Source organism: Rhincodon typus, chromosome 3 (assembly GCF_021869965.1).
Source record: "Rhincodon typus isolate 14 chromosome 3, sRhiTyp1.1, whole genome shotgun sequence".
Classification (NCBI taxonomy): domain Eukaryota; kingdom Metazoa; phylum Chordata; class Chondrichthyes; order Orectolobiformes; family Rhincodontidae; genus Rhincodon; species Rhincodon typus.
Genome location: NC_063334.1, coordinates 6,226,485 through 6,246,724, shown reverse-complemented (window position 1 = coordinate 6,246,724; position 20,240 = coordinate 6,226,485). Strand labels below are relative to the sequence as shown.

The following is a 20,240-nucleotide window of genomic DNA, read 5'->3' as shown; positions in this document are numbered from 1 at the left end:
CGAGAATTCCTGGAAGCATGGCACTCCACGAAGCAGGCTATTAATAAGCACATTGAACTTGACCCCATATACATTCCACTACGGAGGAAACCTGGAAGTGAGGCAATCCATCGCAACGGACCCCAGAGTTTAAAAACCAGGCGGGAAAACACACCGACACATCATCAGAGGCTGCACTGAGGATGTTACCCAGCACGGTAACAAAACGTCTGCCTGTCAACAAAACAGCTCGGCGAGCCAACCAACCTCAACACCCACAACCCGAGCTACAGATCTACTCCAAACCCTTAGCAAATATACTGTGTTTATAACTCAAATCAACCTTATCTTACTTCCCTGAGCATGGCTCCTATGATATGCCTACCAATGTAAACGGGACAGGAGGAAGTTTGGGAGAGCAATAATTATAAGAATATCTATTGTTAGGCAAATAGTCAGGTGTTTCTGAAGTGACAGGCTTGAATCCAAGAGGGCAAGTTGCCTTTCTTGTGCCAATGTCAAGGATGTTACTGAGCAGCTGCAAAGTACTGAATGGCAGGGTGAATAGCAAGAGGTCGTGCAACACATCAGCACCAGTGTCATAGGTAGAAAGAGTCATGAGGACCTGTAGACTGATTTTAAGGAACTATGAGAAAAGCTTTCACCCCTGATGTCACATACTAGTCTGTTTGAATCCTAGACTGACTACAATGCAGATAGGGGTCATTCAGCCTGTTATGTCTGTGTTAACTTTCTGCAAGAACAACTCCCCACTGCTGCTCCCTTGTCTCTTTCCCATACAGTACTCATAAAAAAAAATAGGAACTACACACGGGGCAGAGGGCATGGCTGAGGTACTAAATTAGCTGAATAGGAATTAGCTTTATTGTCACGTACTCAGATGAGTACAGTGAAAACTTTACAAGTCATCACTTACAGTGCCATCTTAGGTGCCAAGGTACCTAGATACAGAATCTTACATATAAATTCTTAGGGGAAAAAAAATTGAAAAATAACGAAATAAAAAGTCCAGCAATAAATTAGAAAAATAGAGAAATAAAAAAAAAAAAAAAATTCAGAATAACAGTCCTTCCATCGCAGACTGTGCTGGGCTTCACCTCAAGGCTGGGAGCGCTGGGAGTTTGAATCCACACTGAGGCTGGGAGTTGGACTCCATACTGAGGTTGGGAGTTATCTGATTCCATGGTAAAGCCCTGTCAAAGTCACTGTGAAAGAAGAGGTAATTCAGAAACTGGATAGGAAAAACATTGATTGAAAAGTGACATTAAAAAGACCAGCTTTATCTAAAATTCTTAATAACTAGTGCATCAGAAGATGCTGAGGGAATTCAGGGTGGAAATTGCAAAGGTACAAACCGTAATCTTCCAAATATCCTTCGATACAAGGGCCGTGCCAGAGGGCTGGACAATTGCTAGTGTTACAGCTTTGTGCAAGGAAAAGCCTAACAACTACAGTTTGACCTCAATGACAGGAAAGTTTTTGGAGATAACTGCGGGGGTCAAAATTAATAGTCACTTCAAGAAGTGTGAATTAATTAGGGAAACCCAGCACTGCATCATAAAAAAGCAAATCATGTGTAAATAACTTCAATGAGTTTATTTACTGAGTTGGCAGAGATGGTTGATGAGGTTCCTGTGACTTAGTGGTATTATGGACATGCAGAATGATTTTGAGGTACACAAAATAAATTGATGCCAAAGGAACAAAAGTGAAAGTGTCAACATAAATATGAAAATAGCTCAGTAACAGGAAAGAGTCATGATGAATAGTTGCTGTTGGATTGCAGGATGGTATATATGTGGGTTCAGGTGGCCTAAGACTAGGGCAGTAATGTAAGTACCATTTCCACCACACAAATGCCAGCCAATAACCATCTCCAATAACTGCACTCTCCACATAAATGTAGTGACTACAGTAACAGGTCACATGTTAGGAATACTGCAGTGAGTAACTCCCCTCCTGACTCCCCAAAGCCTGTCCGCCATCTACAAAGCATAAGTCAAGATTGTGATGAATACTTCCCACTTCCCTGGATGGATACAGCTGCAAAAGCGCTCAAGAACCTTGGTAACATCAGGACGAAGCAGTCCACTTGATTGGCACCACATCCATGAGCACCCACTCCCTCCTCCACCAACGCTCAGTAGCAGCAGTGTGTACTATCTCCAATATGCACTGCAGAAATTCCCCAAAGATCCTCAGACAGCACCTGCCAAACACACAACCCTTCCATCTAGAAGGACAAGGGCAGCAGATACATGGGAACACTATCACCTCTCCAAGCCACTTACCATCCTGACTTGGAAATATAGTACTGTTCCTTCGCTGTTGCTGGGTCAAAATGCTGCAACTCCCTTAAGGGCATTGTGGGCCATCGTACAGCACATGGACTGCTCACATGTTCAAGAAGGCAGCTCACCAGTGCCACTACCTCAGGGGCAACTAGGGACAGGCAGTAAATGCCGGCGAGCCAGAGACGCCTGCATCCCAAAAGTGAATTTAAAAAATGCAGTTCAGCATTTTGTAAATATTGGCATAGGCCTTTTGCCCCAGGCACCTCTTTGAATCCCCCACTTGCACTTCATTACCTACTTTAACAACCATCTTTCCCCCCCTTGACCAACTCTTTCCCCTCACCACTCTGTCACCCCCCTTGCTGTTCTCTGTCTTTGCTGCCTCTCTCCCCTCATCCCACTCTTTCCCCCCTCGGTCCTCTCTCTCACCCCTCTCTTGCCTCTCTCTCTCACCCCTCTCTCCCACCTCGCACTTCCTTCCCCGCACGCCCCTCTTGCTCCCACCTCACACTTCACTTTTCCTCCACCCGTTTTTCCCCATCCTTCCTGCACCTCCCCTCTCCACCTGTCCACATGCTCCTATCTCCTCATTCACCCTCCCCATGCCCCCCTCTTCCTATCTCTTTCTCGTATCTCGTATCTCTTTCCTCCAATGCACCACTCTCCCTCCCTCTCTTCTCTCCAGTTCCATTCTCCTCACCCTTACTCCTCATTCCCTCACCCCTTACCTCTTAATCAGATACACTATTCGTTCCTATGTGGCTTTATCGGAGATAATTACAGGTATTCATTCATAAGATACAAATCATTATGCAAGGCTGTTGGACCACGCACATGCACGCTGAATCACCAACGTCTGATTATTATCTAAATTACAGCTTTGAATTATGGCATTAGATGTACAATGTGAATGATAATTATGTATTGATGTTGCTCAGATGTTGCAGTCTTTTACAGGCCTTGTTTAATATGGTTGTAGAGGTGCCTCGTTGGACCAATGCAAAAATGGAGGTGAGTTCTAATGGTACAGAGGTTTTACTAAAGTAAGTAATTCTTATATCAATAATGCAGAGTAGTTGATGATTCAACAGAATCTGATGTTCATCTTGCCAACTTGGAGGATTTAGAAAGAAATTGCTGGTAGGTAGAAAAGAATGGGACCTTAGAATCTTTCAAAGTAACAGCGTCGACTTGACCCATCGGGAGATGTTTGTTCCATTTCATGCTCTTTCCCCATAGCCTTGCAAATATTTATTTTTCAAATATTTATCTAATTGTCCTTTGAACGTCACTGTTGAATCTGCTGCCAACACCCTTTCAAGACAATGCATTTCAAATGATAATTTGTTGTACAAAACAGGTTTGTCCTGTCTCTCTCATATTCTGGATAGATTGGGAGGCAATTTTACTTAAAAAAAAAATGAAGGCAACTCCCTAATCCAGATTTTCCAATGGGCAGATATTTGCAACATAATTGCACATCAGGATCATGCAGAATCCCTTATGCCCTAACTACAAGGAAATTACCCGTGAAATTGAATTTGCTGATGGGTAATTTCCCTTGCAACTGATGACCTCCAGAAAAGTCCCTTAAAGTCAGAGAATTTGGTAAGTTCAGCTTCACTGAAGTCTCATAGTACCCAGGGAAAGTCAGAGGATCAAATACTTACTCTAACTCCTGGCTAGTTATTATCCATTCCCCCAACAACACCTACCCCTGATATCTGATCCCACCAAACTCGATACACAATTCCTGCTGGACTTGACAATCCCTCCGGCGACCAGATACTTCAAACCCTACCCTAATGTAATGTGACTTTCGGCAGCAGGTACTGATGATGAGGGTGGATGCTAAGCAAGGGAGCTAAAGCAGTTGTGTTGGCATCTCCACCAGTAGATGGCAACATTTTATTTGAGTAGTTAGAAAAGTTTTATAAAGGTTCATCAGAAATAAAGAACTTATCGAGTCATACAACATGGAAACAGACCCTTCGGTCCAACTGGTCCATGCTGACCATGTTTACCAAATTAAACGAGTCCCACTTACCTGCATTTGGTCCATTTCTCTCTAAACCTTTCCTATCCAAATGTCTTTTTAAAAACTTGCATTTATGTAGAAATTTTCATATCTTTTTATTCCTAAATTTACTTTATTTCTCTTTATTTCCTTTGTCTTCTCTTTTTTTCCATTTTCTCTAGTTTTTCATTTTTTCTCTTTTTTTTTCTCTTTTTTTCTCTATTTTCCTTTTCACCTTGATAAAGATTAGTGAGGGCAGAGCAGTAGATGTTGTTTACTTGGACTTTAGTAAAGCCTTTGACAAGGTTCTACATGGTAGACGAATTAGTAAAGTTAGATCATGTAGGATTGAGCGTGAACTTGCCAATTGGATACAAAATAGCTTGATGGTCGGAGACAGAGGCTGGTGGTGGAGGGTTGTTTTTTCAACTGGAGGCCTGTGACCATTGGTATTCTACAGGAATCGATACTGGTTCCCCTTTTGTTTTCACTTATATAAATGATTTGGATGAAAATATAGGAGGCATGGTTAGTAAATTTGTGGATAACATCAAAATCGGTGATATAGTGGACAATGTAGAAGTTTATCTAAGATTGCAAAGACTTCTTAATCGATTGGATCAGTGGGCTGAGGAGTGACAGATGGAGTTTAATTTTGATAAATGCGAGATTATTGCATTTTGGCAAAACAAAAAAAGGTAGGACTTATGCAATTAATCACAGGGCTGCGTAGTGTTGTAGAACAGAGAGACCTAGGGGTTCAGGTACATAATTCTTTGAAATGTGCGTCACAGGCAGACAGGGTGGCTAAGAAGCGATAGCAAGAACTGCAAATGCTGGAGCCAGAGACAGCGCAGTATGGAACTGGAGGAACACAGCAGGCCAGGCAGCATCAGAGGAGCAGGAAAGTTGGTGTTTCGGATCGGGACCCTTCTTCAGAAATGGACAGGGGGAAGGGAGCTGGGAAATAGATAGAGAGGGGGAGATGGGGCTGGGGAAGGTCGGTGGGATGGTGATAAGTGAATGCAGGTAGGGAGTGATGGGGATTGGTCAGTGGAATGGGTGGGGCGGATAGGTGGGAAAGAACATGGACAGGTTGTGTCAGGTCAAGGAGGGAGAGTTGGAAGTGCGATGAGGCCAGGGTGTAGGGAGATTTTAAAACTGATGAATTCCGTGTTTAGGCCATCGGGTTGTAAGCTCCCAAGGCAGAATATGAGGTGTTACTCCTGTAGTTCGCGGGTGGTGTCATTGTGACACTGGAGGAAGCCCAGGATGGACATGTCGCCCAGGGAGTGGGAGGGGGAGTTAAAATGGTTGTTGACCAGAAGGTGTTGTCGTTTGTTGCGTACAGAGCGCAGATGTTCTATGAAACAGTCTCCCAGTCTACGCTTGGACTCAGTGGTGTAGAGGAGGCCACATCAGGAGCAGCGGATACAGTAGACCAAGTTGACGGATGTGCAGGTGATCCCCTGTCTGATATGAAAGGTTTGTTCTGGGCCATGAATGGAGGTGAGGGGGGTGGTGTAGGGGCAGATGTAGCACTTCTTGCGGTTGCAGGGATAGGTGCCAGGGGTGGTGGGGCTAGTGGGGAGTGTGGAGCGGACAAGGGAGTTGCAGAGGGAGCAGTCCCTACGAAAGGCAGCTTAGGATGGGGAGGGAAATATCTCTTTGGTTGTGGGGTCAGATTTTAGGTGGCCAAAGTGGCGGAAAATGATATGTTGGCTACGGAGGTTTGTGGGGTGATATGTGAGGACAAGGGGGATTCTGTCTTTATTTTTGTTGGGGGAGGGGATGTGAGGGCAAAAGTGTGGGAAAAGCAAGAGATGAGGTTGAAGTTATTTTCAATCACCGGAGAGGGGATGTTACGGTCCTTGAAATAGGAGGACATCTGGGTTGTTTGGGTGTGGAATGCCCCATCTCTACAGCAGACATGGCGGAGGAATTGGGAGTAGGGGATTGTATTCTTCTTGCAGGAGGGTGGGTGAGAGGAGGTGTGGTCCAGGTAGCTGTGGGAGTCAGTGGGCTTGAAATAGATGTCAGTTTCAAGGCGCACTAGAGATGGAGCTGGAGACGGAGAGGTCCAGGAAGGAGAGGGTGGTATCGGAGATGGTCGAGGTGAATTTGAGGTTTGGGTTAAGAAGGCATTTAGCATGCTTGCCTTCATTGTTCAGACTCTTGAGTGTAGGAGTTGGGACGTCATGTTGAGGTTGTACAGGATATTGGTGAGGCCACTTCTGGAGTATTGTGTGCAGATCTGGTCACCCTGTTATAGGAAGGATATTATGAAACTGGAGAAGGTTCAGAAAAAGATTTACCAGGATGTTGCTGGAACTGGAGGATTTGAGTTATGAAAGTAGGCTGGGTAGGCTGGGACTTCTTTCATTGAAGTGTTAGAGGTTGAAGGGTGACCTTACAGAAGTTTATAAAAATCATGAGGGGTATAGATAAGGTGAGTACCAAAGATCTTTTCCCAAACATGGAGGAGTTCAAAACTAGGGGGCATATTTTTAAGGTAAGAGGAGAAAGATTGAAAGAGGACATGAGGGGCAACTTTTTTTAACAGAGAATGGTTCATGGGTGAAATGAACCACCACATGAAATGGTGGATGCAGGTATAGTTACCATGTTTGAAAGACATTTGGACAAGTACATGAGTAGGAAAGGTTTGGAGGGATATGGGTCAAACGCAGGCAGGTGGGACTTGTTTAGTTTGGGAGCATGGTTGGTATGGACTAGTTGGACCAAAGGACCTGTTTCCATGCTGTATGACTCTGGCTCTAAGAAGCTCCAAATTTCTTCACAACCAGTGATGTAATTCTGATGTGTATCCATTGTCATTATGTAGATAAATGCATTGACCAATTTGTGTATTCAGCATTCTACAAACAGCAATGAAAGGAAAGCATATGATTAGTTTATAAGTGATGCCTGTTAGCCAGGTCGATGGGAGAACTATTTGTTCTTTGAATTTTTTGGGATCTTGTATCTTTTATGTCCATCCATCTGAGCAGGCAGGTAGGAAGACATTAAAAGTACTTTTTAAGTTCCCAGGAACATTTTTCATTATGTAGTTGTAACATTGTTTTATCTTTTCTAGATTGCTACAAATGTTCCTCTGAACCCAATCAAGCAAGATGTGAAAAAGGATAAAATGCGTTACGTAGCAAATATCTTTCCTTACAAGGGTTATATCTGGAACTATGGAGCATTACCACAGGTTAAGAATGGTGAAAATGTGTAAACTGCTCCTCACTTACTAACTTGTCAAACTGAAATAACATCTAAACCGTAGAATCCCTACAGGCCATTTGGCCCATCAAGTTCACACTGACCCTCCAAAGAACATCCCACCCAGACTCACCTCTCTACCCTATCCCTGTAACCCTGAATTTACCATGGCTAACCCACCTAAACTGCACATCCTTGGATGCTATCGGCAGTCACCAAACCTGCATATCTTTGGGCTGTGGGAGGAAACCAGAGCACCTGGCTGAAACCCACGCAGACACGGGGAGAATATGCAAACTCAGCGCGGTCAGTTGCCCGAGGATGGAATCAAACCCAGGTCCCTGGTGCTGTGAGGCAGCAGTGCTAATCACTGAGCCACCTTGCCGCCCCATTTAGGGCTAGAAAAGGTTCATGGATTATTGTGAAGACAAGATCACCATGCATGAATTTACATTATCAGCCGTGGAAATAGTAGGAGCAGGAAATCTGCAATTCTTTTCCCTTTAGTTGAGGGGAGCATCTATGGAGATCTGTACAATAAATGCTGCAGCTAGTGTGATACTAAACTATGCAGGCAGGAAAGGGCCAGGTTTGAACTTTGGGCTGTTTTGAGTTAATTTTGTTGTAATCGATACATGCTCCCCTCAACTAAAGGCAAAACAATTGCAGATTTCCTGCTGCTGTTATTTCCATGTAGGAATTCTATGGTTTAAATATTATTTCAGTTTGACAGTTATTCTAATTGCTGTGTAAACCTACTCTAATTCTGCAAAATGTCCTTATTGAAAGAGAACTCAGAACTCTGACTGATTTACTGTGCAAAGTGGTACAATGAATGTGCATCAATGTGGGACACGCGAGAGTATGAAACTCCTGATGGATTTAACAATTTCCTCAGTGTGGATGTTGGTTTTTCATTTCTAAAGATTATATGGAGGATAATGTATCGTTAAGGAATGAAGAAGAAGCAAAACAAAAATGGTGGTCCAGTTTTTTTTGCCCCACTGTATTAGCCATCTTCTCTTCTGTGTATGCACCTTGTATTTGAATATTTTAACACTTTAGAAGAAGAGGCACTTTTTTTGGTTCCTTATCCATGCTTTATTTTGTTACTGCTAAATATCGATCGAATTCTTAGACCACCAATGAGTACACAAATATATGTTCTTTTATTTATCAAAAAGAGATTGGTTGTTGTCACTGGCACTGTGAATCCAAAATTACTTTTCCCTGAAAATGAGAGGAATAGTATCGAGCAAAGTAAGTTTAGCAAAGATCTGGGAACAATGGAATTGCAGGAACTGGAGAGGCAGGCAGTGTATTAAGGCATAAATGATGAGCGAAGGGCTCTTGGAATCACTGCACAGAGAATGTAACAATGAGAGTGACTGACCTTTCTCTTTAAGTTACAGTTGTTTCAAACATTTGCACTGGAAAGAGTGTTACACAATCATGCCAAATATAGGGAATTTCATGAAACACCCAAAAGCAGAAATCACTGGCGAAACTTAGCAGGTCTGACAGTATCTGTGGTGAGAAAACGCAGTACTTTGAGTCCTGTGACCCTTCTTCAGGACTTTGCTTTTAATTGACTATTCTGTTTGAGCCACTCTACTTTTATGCCACGTCTTACAGAAAGAAGTAGTTTTCTGTGCCCTGGAAGCACATCAAGCATCTTTCCATGTCTTTGGATCCATCAGAGATTTTGTCGTGCCTAACTGAAATTTCAGACAATGATGTAAATAATTACAAAATCCGATTGAAAAAGGGAAAGTAAGCAATACAAAACTCAAACCAGTTTTTTGGAGTAAGAGTATGAAAACAAAGTGTTGAGTAGTAAAGGGTATTTAATAACCTAATTCATTATATGTCATCCTCGGATATCCAGTGATGTTTTGCATTCTGTGAATCCATCAGGTTATTCTATTAACGCAAAACTAGAGTTGTACTCGAGCGTGGAATATGCTCTTGGAACAGAACTGTGTTTGGTTTCAATCTTTAACATTCAAATGTGTTTTACTGTCCCAGCAGACTTGGGAAGATCCCTGTTACGAGGATCCCTGTACAGGCTGTGGTGGTGATAATGATCCAATCGATGTCTGTGACATTGGATCAAGGGTTAGTTTTTTCAAAACAAATTTGTTATATAACCACAACTAATTTCCTGGAATCATTCTGGCCCTGTATTCTAATGGATTTAATATGCAACTGGGTGAAAAATGATTAGACAATTTCACTGATTAGTTAGCTCAATAGAAGCTATCTCTCCTCTATGTTAGAAGGTTGGAGGTTCAAGTTCCACTGCAGGAAACATAATCCAGGCTGACATTTAAGTGCAGTGTTAAAGGAGTGCAGCGTTTGACTATGCCATCTTTTGCATGAGAATTAGTGATGCAACGTGTACTCTTCAGGCTGGTGTAAAAAAAAATCCCATAGCGGTATATTGAAGCAGAACAAAGAAATTGCCCCGGTATCCTGATCATTATGTAACCTTCAACCAACATCACTTAAACAAATTATCCAGTTATTTACCCCATTGATTTCTGTGAGGATTTAAAGCTTGAAAATGTGGCTGTCACATTTCTTCCATTATAACAGGGACCACGCATCAAGAGTTTTTCTTGTTGTCAAATACTTTGGGACATCATAAGCCTCTGAAAGGTGCTTTATAAATGTAAATTTTTCACATCATTTTTAGGAGATATTTCCTTTGGAAATGAGTCTGAAAGCATATGTCTCTCATGGTAGGCAGGGAATAATCATATAGAGATACAGCGAAAGCTTATTTGAAAACAACACTTAAAGTTTCATACTGAAAATTAAAGGGAGAATTTTAGGGAAATTCAAGCCGGAAATTGAGACAGGGTAAGCAAGACCTGGAAGGGGATTAATGCTTAGCTAGCCTTACAAAGAAACAGATGCAGCATTGTGTTGTGTAACTGGCAAAATTTGCATCACGCACTGCACAGGACAGTGTGCCACTAATCAGTAAATGAATTACTTTAATCAGGCCACGTTTTATGTTTGAAATGCTGGCGTTCAGTCATTGGAGATGAAGTCATAACTAGACTCTCATTGCAGTCACACATTTAGGGATTATGCAGGAGCAGCTACACTTCCCTAAACAATATTCAGTAGTGGATAATCCTATAAATTATGTCTATTTGCAAAAGTTAGTAAAGAGATTGGAGAAAAGTATTTTTCTTGAGTAGATTTATAAAAGGGGATTTGCATCTCCTTTGTTTTTTTCTTTTCTTCTCCTTAGGCCACATGCTTTCTATTGCTAGGAGTTGAGTCTCCTCTGAGCCAATGCTGGAAGCTGCAAAAGAGGCTACGTTATTAAACCACTTGTAACTGATCAAATCCTCTTTTGCAAAGTCCTCTTAAAGGTTTGTGTTTAAAAGCTCTGTAGAGTCATAAGGGAATATCTGTACAAAAAAAGACTTCCAATTATTTTGTGCCTTTCAGAATTTCAGGATATCTAAAAGTATTTGACAGCTAATTAGTTACATTTGAAATACCGTTAATGCTATAGTCAATAGGAACTGCAGCAGCCAAATTTACACAGAGCAGGGCCCCACAAATAACAAAGTGATAGTCACCAAATGATCTATTTCAGTGATGTTGGTTGACGGACAAAAGTTTGTCAGATCTCCCGCTCCTCTGAATAGTGCTGTGACATCTTTTATGTCCACTTGAGGGGGCTAATGGGCCTCAGTTTAATCAAAATTTTCATCCAAAAGACAGCCCCCCTCAGAACTGAAGTGATCGCCTGGACCATGTGCTCAAATCTCTGAAGTGAGACTTAAATCTCAACCTTTTGATACAGAATTGAGCTTGCTACCATTAAGTTCAAGCTGGTGCCTAAATTACTGAAGTATTGAAGGTATGGCATTTGATATCTGTTGACGCACTTGCATGTCTTTGTGTTAGTACTGATTTACTTTGTGAAAGGCACTGTGACCTGCCGCTTTCATCAAAGTGTTTGAGTATACTTCCTGATTGTTATAGAATCCAAGTTATGAAAGAATATATAGCAGAATGTATTTGATCCCTCGCTCAAACTGTTGAGTGGACTGAAAGATGGCTCAAGCCTTCGAAGAGCAATATTGATGAAACCTTACAGTGATATCGGACCAGAGGGACGGGGAAATAAAGGAGAGGCGAGGCATCTGTAAGATAGAACATTATGTTTGGAAGTGAGGTTGTTCAATCTAAAGTACAGGTGTTAAATTTGGAAAAGGAAGTTATGAAGGCATGAGGCACAAATTGCCTGAGATATATTTGGAAAATATATTAAAAAGCATGACCATACATAAGCGAATTATAGTCTTTAAAGAACTATTACATTACTTAGAGGAACTATCTATTCTGTCAAGGTGCAAAAACTTAAAAAAGATCAGTCAACCTTGCGTAACAATGGAAGTTTATGATTGTATAAAATTTAAAGAAAAGGCCTATAATGTTGCCAGAATTAGCAGTAATTGTGAGGATTGGGAGGTTTTTAATAGTACAGCAAAGAAGGACCAAGAAACTGATAAGGAAATGGAGAATAGAATATGAATGCAATCTAGAAAAAAGCATAAAAAATGAGCTGTAAAAGTCTCCTTTAAATATGTAAAAAGGAAACATTTGGCTAAAACAAATGTGTGTTCAGTACAGAGAGAGTCAGGAGTATTTATAGTGGTGAATAAAGAAATAGCAGAGAAGCTAAATAATTACTTAGTGTCTGTTTTGACTGACAAAGGTATGAGAAGTCTCTTAGAGTTAGTGACTAGGGAGATTGAAGAGTTGAAGGAAGTTAGCATGGGTAGGAAGATTGTAAAACCTTCATTAGACCACAGCTGAAGTAATGTGTGCAGTTTTGGTCTCCTCATCACGGGAGATATATTATTGCCATCAAGGGAGGACAATAATGGTTCACCACTCTTATTCTCAAAATGGGAGAACAGTCCTGTCAAGAGAGATTGGGCAATCTGGGCTTGTGTTCTGTAGTATTTTGAAGAATAAGAGGGGATTCATTGAAAATTACAAAATACTTAAAGAAATAGACGGGGTAGAAACAGCTAAGATGGTTCCTTTGGCTGGGGAGTCTAGAACCAGGGGGCACAATTTAAATGTTCTGAGATTAGGAGAATTTATTTTACACTGAGGGCTGTGGACTTTTGGAATTCTTTACCACAGAGGGCCGTAGAGGGTTAGTCTTTGGGTACGTTTATGCCAGTGGCATGCAGAATTATGGAGTTGGGGTAGGTAAAAGGCATTGAAGCATTCAGTCAACCAAGATCACATTGAATTGCAAGGCAGGCTCGACAGTCTGAATGGCCTCCTTCTGTTCCTGTGTCCGAAAGATTAAAATTACAGTGGGTTGAACAGTTAACTGGTAAATGAGGAAATCCACACTCTGGATAGAGAGGAATACTGTTTAAGTGACATTTTAATTCAGCTGATTTTTTAAAAGAAGTATGCTTTGCAGTGGGCTATGGAGCATTAATAATATGCAGTAGTACAATATATATTTGCCTATATGATTTACACTTTGCACTTGGCAATCATAAGTATGCAGTTTCTCTTAGGTTGTGACCAATTCCTAGGTCATTTGTAGTGAGCCCAAGAATTGAACAGGAAACATTTAATACTTTGCTGTTGGTTGTGATTCAAGATGTGATTTTCCTCAATTTTTGTAAGTTATGAGTTACCCAGTAGATTTATGAACTGAGAATTGAACCGGTGAACAGAATTAATGATAAACTGTAAATTTACAACAATACAGTCACACCATCCTCAGAGTGGTCGAAGTTACAGTGCATTATCATTATATTTGTGTTTGTGAATTTTAATACTTGTGCATTCTACTTGTATTTCTACCAGGTGTGCTCTTGTGGTGATGTTATTCAAGTAAAAGTCTTGGGAGCTTTGGCTCTTATCGATGAAGGAGAAATGGACTGGAAAATCATTGCTATCAACCTTGAAGACCCTGAAGCACAAAAGTTTAATGGTAAACATTACTAGTGTACAATGTTTGTTGCTTCCAAGCTTTGGATTGATCTACTCGGTTTCAACAACCAATGTCCCTCTTTCGTTTTGTGGGAGGATTGAGGAGATGGGCAGATGATTCCAAACTGACACTCCTGGTAATAGAAATTTCGAAGGAATGATATGCTAATGCAATTATATGTAATCTACAAGACAAATCAGATAGGTTTGCAGTACTGCAATGCGCTGTCAATGATTAACTAGCCAGCCTGGCTCACTAATGACTGCAGGACAGATTGCTCTGTCACTGAGGGCTGGAATTTGGCTAATGCTATAAGGTTAAATCCTAATGAATGGGTGTGGCCCAAGCTGGTAGTGTATTGGGAAATTTACATGTCTGAGCAGCAGATTTCACACATTTGGGGGTTCTGTGAGTGCCATGTCCTGCAGATAGACTGTCTGGCCTGGAGTAATTTGTGTGCATCCCTCATGGAGAGACTGTGGAATTTCTATCAAGCAAACAAAATCTCCAAGCGTTTGCATCTTAGTTCAGGAACTCATACATCCGGTAATGATTTTCCATACTTGTCAGAAACCTAAGATGATAGCCATTCTGCCTTAGGCTGCAGTGAAATTTCAGTCTTCAGTTTAAGAAATAAGAAGAATTACACTTAACTTATTGCTGGAACAATATGATTAAGGTCTTTTAATCACGTATTGGCCAGAACAGAGCTGAGAGTGGTAAACATGATGGTTTCTCCTTGTAACTAAGTTCTCAGTTAAATCAAGAAATGCTGTCAATAAAGGTGGAGCATTCTTAAAAATAAGTGGCAGGGTATTCTTTCCTTCTCATAATTGAATACTAAAACACAAAGCCAACTTGGTATTCTGAAGAGAGAGTCTGTATGAAAAGAGTGATCTGTCCTTTCACTTTATAGGCAAACCTATTTGAATTTACCACAATAAGCTAGTACTGATTTGGCCCCTGTAGTCTTTTGAGACTTTAAGACTACACATATTTACAATTGATCACAAATATTTATTTTTTTCATTCTCACTAAAGAGTAAAAAAATGCAATCTGAAATAGTGATTTTGATACTGTTCCTTAGGACTGTCACTGTAAATGTAACTGCATTATGCAACTGCAACATTAAACTTTAAATCACGGAGAATGATTGAAGTAATAACAACGAAACTGTACAAATATAAAATGGTTTTCAGGAAGCCTTTTGCTCCTTTCAACCTCTTCCATATGTCATCGTATCCTGATACTTGAGGACTGGGGCCAACATTCATCAAGCCTTTAGATTGTGGTGTGTACCTCATTTGTTTTCAGTGCGAGCTGCACAAAGAAGTCTGTATAAGTATCCTGGGAATGTGATACAAGTGTTGTGTAGTACACATGGTTAGTGTGTGTTCAGCTGTCGCTAACCACAGCTGGTTTTCAAAGGCTGTACTGGCTGAATGATGTGAGACTTGTAATTGCAACCGTGGTAATTCTTCTTTCCAAGACTGATTGAAGTGAGGATTACATTTGGCCTGAACACGTCTGTTTATTTCTTCCAGTATGAAGCACTAAAATCAGGAATTCACACTTGAAGTACAAATAATGAAAGAAAGAGCTGGCATTTATATGCTCCCTTTCAGGGAGTTGGTTAGCTCAGTGGTTGGTGGGCCGGCACAGTGACGCTGACAGCATGGGTTCAGTTCCCACACCGATTGAGGTTACTATGAAGGACTGTCCTTCTCAATCTCTCCCTTCACCTGAGATGTACTGTCTCTCAGGTTAAACCACCACCATTCGTCTCTCTCCAATGAGACAGCAGCCCTCGGGTCCCGTAGGACTATAGCAACTTTGCTGCCTTTCAAATCTCAGGATATCTCAGCGTCCCACAGCTGACCGTTTGCTTTCAGATTGCAGTTGTAAACAAATTCAGCTACCAATTTACACTCAAAGGTCCAACGCATAAGTGAGGAAAATCATCGAGTTTTATTTCGTTGTTGTTGAGGGATAAGTATCATATAGGGAACAAAATAATATCCCTACTTCTGTTGGAATAACATCATTGAGACTGTTTATGTCCATTTGAATTAATGAAGAGGAGCTCAGTGCACTGTCTCATCCAAAAGATGGCAACTTTGGACTTCTTCGATGTTACATCTAGATCATTGGGTTAAAGTATGCCCTTCTAGTGTTTCAGCAAGGGCTTGAAACCAGATCTAGAGACAAGGATATTATCACTAAATAAGATGGTAGACTCTCAATAAATTAGGAAAATGAAGTTGATTGTGTTAAGTGTCTTCACAATAAGTATTAGGTTGTAATGGTTATACAATTGTGTTTAATTGCTGAGTCAGGATTTTTCAGTCATTTACCACATTCTATCTGAGCACTAAATGTTTTCTCATCTTGAAGTGCCATCATCTATAATAAAAACAAAGTTCTGGAAAAACTCAGCTGGTCTGGAGCATCTATAGGGAGAGAAACAGAAATAATACTTTGAATTCTGTACGATTTAGTTGCAAAGAGCAGTCACATTGGTCACGAAACATTAAACCTGAGTGGATCCAATGGGAGCCTGAATGACTTGGCTTTGGAAGGATATTTGGGAGAGTCATGTGGGCAAAATGTTGGGAGTAATTTGTTGCATTTTCAAACAGAGTTCTAGCAATCAAGATGAGATTCTGGCTAGCAAGCAGCTATGAAGGGGAATTATTCCTTGTTGTCAGCCTCATGAACTCCAGTTCTTGCCTCATTAAAACGCAATTCCCTATTCTATCACCCAAAGCTAATGATCAACAGTTCCTGATGTGAAAATTGGATTGGGGACATGGTGGCTTCAGCTCGCTGCTTGCTCCTCTGTACTGTCATGATGGGCACCTCCCAATAACATCTGGGGCAATGGTAACTGGTTGCATATGCCCCGCACCTCAGACACTGGCATTTGAGATGTGACAGCCTCCCTGCATCAGCATGGTTCATCTCTGATGCACTTTTGTACTGCACTTCAGGATGTATTGGCACCTCTCATTTGAAATGGTACTGCAAGGACAATTTCCATACAGGGACAGGGGCACATCTCTGGACTGCTCACCTGCCCTGTCAATGCTCACTCACTTTTAGACTACCTGGATTCCCACAGCATTCCTATTTTGCCCTTTGCCTCCCTCCGCCAGCACTTCCAGGCTCACTGTCTGTATTGTCTCGGGCAGACACAAAGCCAGAAAGCTTGTCATGGTTGTCAGTAGTCCTCGGTCAAGTCAAAGGAGACACTATTCACCTAGAGGTTCCCAGTGCAGTAAGTCAAGGACAGCTGCTAATAACATTACAGAGGTCAGGCATCTACTCGGGATGGTCAGGGTAAAGATACTCTCATTGTACACAGTGGCGTGCTGAATGTTAGGCAGACCACCACTTGTCTTGGCTCCTTCTTTCATTTTGTGGGCTGCTTACTCCTGGAAAGTGAGAGAGAGCCACAGTTAGGAAGATGAAAGTGTCAGGCACAACTGTTAGTGTTGGTGCAGGTGGATGAAATGTGGTGAACTATTTTGAGGGACTGAGTAAGCAGCCCAGTGGGCATGCAGTCTTAATGGTGTGAGGGATCGAGGTGACAGAAAGTGAGGGAAGAAGTTGCATGCAGCTGTGAGAGTGGTAGAGTGTGAACCCTGATGGGAAGTGGGTGTGAGATAGCAGATAGTATTTTGCTGGCACAATGGAGAGTGCGATGCATTCTTCCAGATGGCAGAGACTAGACAGACCTGCATGACAACTTGGGACAAGGCAGCTATGGTCTGATATCCGTCAGCCCACCTCATCCACCAGAACTTCAAGGGACCTGCTTACAAAGTTTCCCATGTCTGCCACATCCGCAGCAAATGTTGGGAACAGTGCAGAGCAGCTCTGGACCGATTGCTTGTCTGGGTGTACGCTGACCTTTTAAACATAGCACCACTGGCAGGAATCCCAGGATATCCAGGCGCTGGCAAGTTCTTACAGCTCCAATGAGTGTTTGAATCAGGCTAGCATTAGACAAGATTAGCATTTGGGGCGGCACGGTGGCTCAGTGGTTAGCACTGCTGCTACACAGCACCAGGGACCCGGGTTCGATTCCACCCTTGGGTTACTGTCTGTGTGGAGTTTGCACATTCTCCCCGTGTCTGCATGGGTTTCCTCCGGGTGCTCCAGTTTCGTCCCACAGTCCAAAGGTGTGCAGGTTAGGTGGATTGGCCTTGCTAAATTGCCTGTAGTGTTCAGGGATGTGTAGATTAGGTGGGTTATAGGGGCATGGGTCTGGGTGGGATGCTCTGAGGGTCAGTGTGGACTTGTTGGGTTGAAGGGCCTGTTTCCACACTGTAGGGATTCTACAATTCTGATTCATATTGAAGATGTGTGTAGTAAAGGCATGGTAGATAGCTAATGAGACAAGTTTGGTAAAATGTTGTAAGAAAACTCACTAGGTATCACAGACAGAAACCCTCAGGCAAACTTGTCGAAACTGACACTTTGTCAAACTATGACAAGATTTCTCCCTGTGTTTCTCTCTCCACAGCTGCTGCCAGACCTGCTGAGTTTCTCCAGTAATTACTGTTTTAATTTCAAGTCTCTAGCATTTGCAATATCTTGCTTTTATTTGAGTCGTCATCTGGTGGTTCATGTGACAGTATGAAGTCTTAGAGCAATGTCAGCTGAGATGAATGGGGTTATTTTGATGAATCTTGTGCTGTGGTTGAGAAAAGGAAGATAAATTCAAATGAAATTGTTGCAGCCAGAGACTATGCCTGAACCAGGGCTTCCCAAAGTGGGGTTAGGGACCATAAATGGGATTACAATCTGAATTTTTGGAGTTGTGAGCTATGAGACAACAGCTGTGGCCATGGAGCTCGGGATCAGCTATAACAGCAGTGTTCTTACTGTAACTGGTCCTGTTCTCATTGTAGTCTCACTGGGAAAAGGTTTGGAAAGCACTGTCCACAACTTACTATTACTAGTTCTTATCCCTTCAAAATGTGTGCTTCTCCAGCTAGACAGGGGGAGGCGATGGCCTAGTGGTATTATTGCTGGACTGTTAATCCAGAGACCCAGATAATGTTCTGAGGACCCATGACAGATGGTGGAATTTAAATTCAATGAAATATCTGGTATTAAGAGTCTAATGATGACTGTGAATCCATTGTTGATTGTCGGAAAAACCCATCTGATTCACTAATGTCCTTTAGGGAAAGAAACTGCCATCCTTACCTGGTCTGGCCTACATGTGACTCCAGACCCACAGCAATCTGGTTGACTCTGAACTGCCCTCCGGGCGATTAGGGATGGGCAATAAATGCTGCCTAGCCAGTGACGCCCTCATCCCATGAATGAATAAGACCAAAAGACATCCAATCCAACCAAACCTATGCACCTCTGGACTAAAAGTAGGGCAGGTGGATAGCAATTTTTAAAGCCAGGAACACAGATCCTAGAAGTCCCCAGACCCAACCTAATGACATACATCAAGGCCCAAGTGCCTGTGGCAACCTTTCCAATATTGAAAAGTACTGTCATTCATAATAACTCATATATCACTTCCTTCAACTACATAAAATCTTATCAGAACAAATGTTTAATTCAAGTACAGAATCCTTTATAATAGCAAGCATTGACATTCATCGTCCCACTTCAAAAAGCTTCAACATTTGGAGTTGACAACCAAACTGAAATGGCAGACATCCTACCATAATAATAGATGTTGTAAAATTAGTCACTCAGCAATAATTCAGTAATTGACGACCTCAGGATTATATCAACACATGGGCAAATAGTAAACAATGATTTTAGACACTCCAGATATGTTTCTTTTAAGATTTAAAGGGCAGTTATTTTAAATGCCCTGACAGTTCCCTTTGGTGGTTATTTATGACAGGTGCACTTAACACTTTTAGTGTGTTCTCTTAACAGTTGTTTTTGACAACTCTGTTGACTTTTTCAATAAGCTTATCAATTAATAATATTATGCACTTTATACGCACACTCATGCCTACTTTTAACAATCCTAAAGGGCACCTTACCTCCCCAAAGCTGTCCCAGGATCATATCCAAAGGAGTACCTTGCCTTTCCAAAAGAATAGCTTGGCTATCCAAAGAAATGGACATAAGTTAGACACTTTTTTTTTATTAGATGTACACTGCATACTTCGGATTTCATGCTCTGGAGCTACAAAAATCTGATTTGAGTGGAGATAGTTGATGCATTAAATAGCTAGCTACATCTAGGAACTACGCATGTGAAAAACATGATCTTTCCCCATTCCCGCCTCTGTGAAAAGGCTGTCTGCCATGGTGAAAATCTAGGCCAGGCCAAAATATCAACAAACTGTCAGAACTGGTATGGAAATGGCAGAACAACTAAGTATGAGGTGCTATATTTGAGAGGAGGAATAAGGATCTACCACTTAGAAAATAGTCTAAATTGGACAAACATACATATGCATTCTTGTAGCGATTTAAACAACATTTGACATGGAGACAGAGGTCTAAAGAAGGCAAAAGCAGTGTACCAGTTGTACCAGAACATCTAAGGTTATATAGAGACTGTTCAACAAATGAAGGTTTAGTCATAATTATACTCTTCACAGTTATGCTTGTTACTCAGAAATACAATTTGTCACATGGCTATGAACTGTATGAGATAATTACAGCATAGCCATCTCATTAGAAAGCTCGCCCAGACCCCAGTTGGAATAA

General features: G+C 41.6%; 1 protein-coding gene across 2 annotated transcripts in view; it reads left to right on the top strand.

Moving 5' to 3' along the window:
* The first annotated feature begins 2,426 nt into the window (after positions 1-2,426).
* The window catches only part of LOC109920656 (inorganic pyrophosphatase-like), a 37,071-nt gene continuing 19,257 nt past the window's right edge, over positions 2,427-20,240 (top strand). The window contains exons 1-4 of one of the 2 annotated variants that reach the window (XM_048619397.1): positions 2,427-3,305; positions 7,409-7,528; positions 9,571-9,657; positions 13,411-13,537. In XM_048619397.1, coding sequence (XP_048475354.1) covers positions 3,192-3,305; positions 7,409-7,528; positions 9,571-9,657; positions 13,411-13,537 — 448 coding nt within the window. In that variant the 5' untranslated portion in view covers positions 2,427-3,191. The remainder of the gene's footprint in view (positions 3,306-7,408; positions 7,529-9,570; positions 9,658-13,410; positions 13,538-20,240) is intronic. The other variant, XM_048619390.1, reaches the window with a different exon arrangement.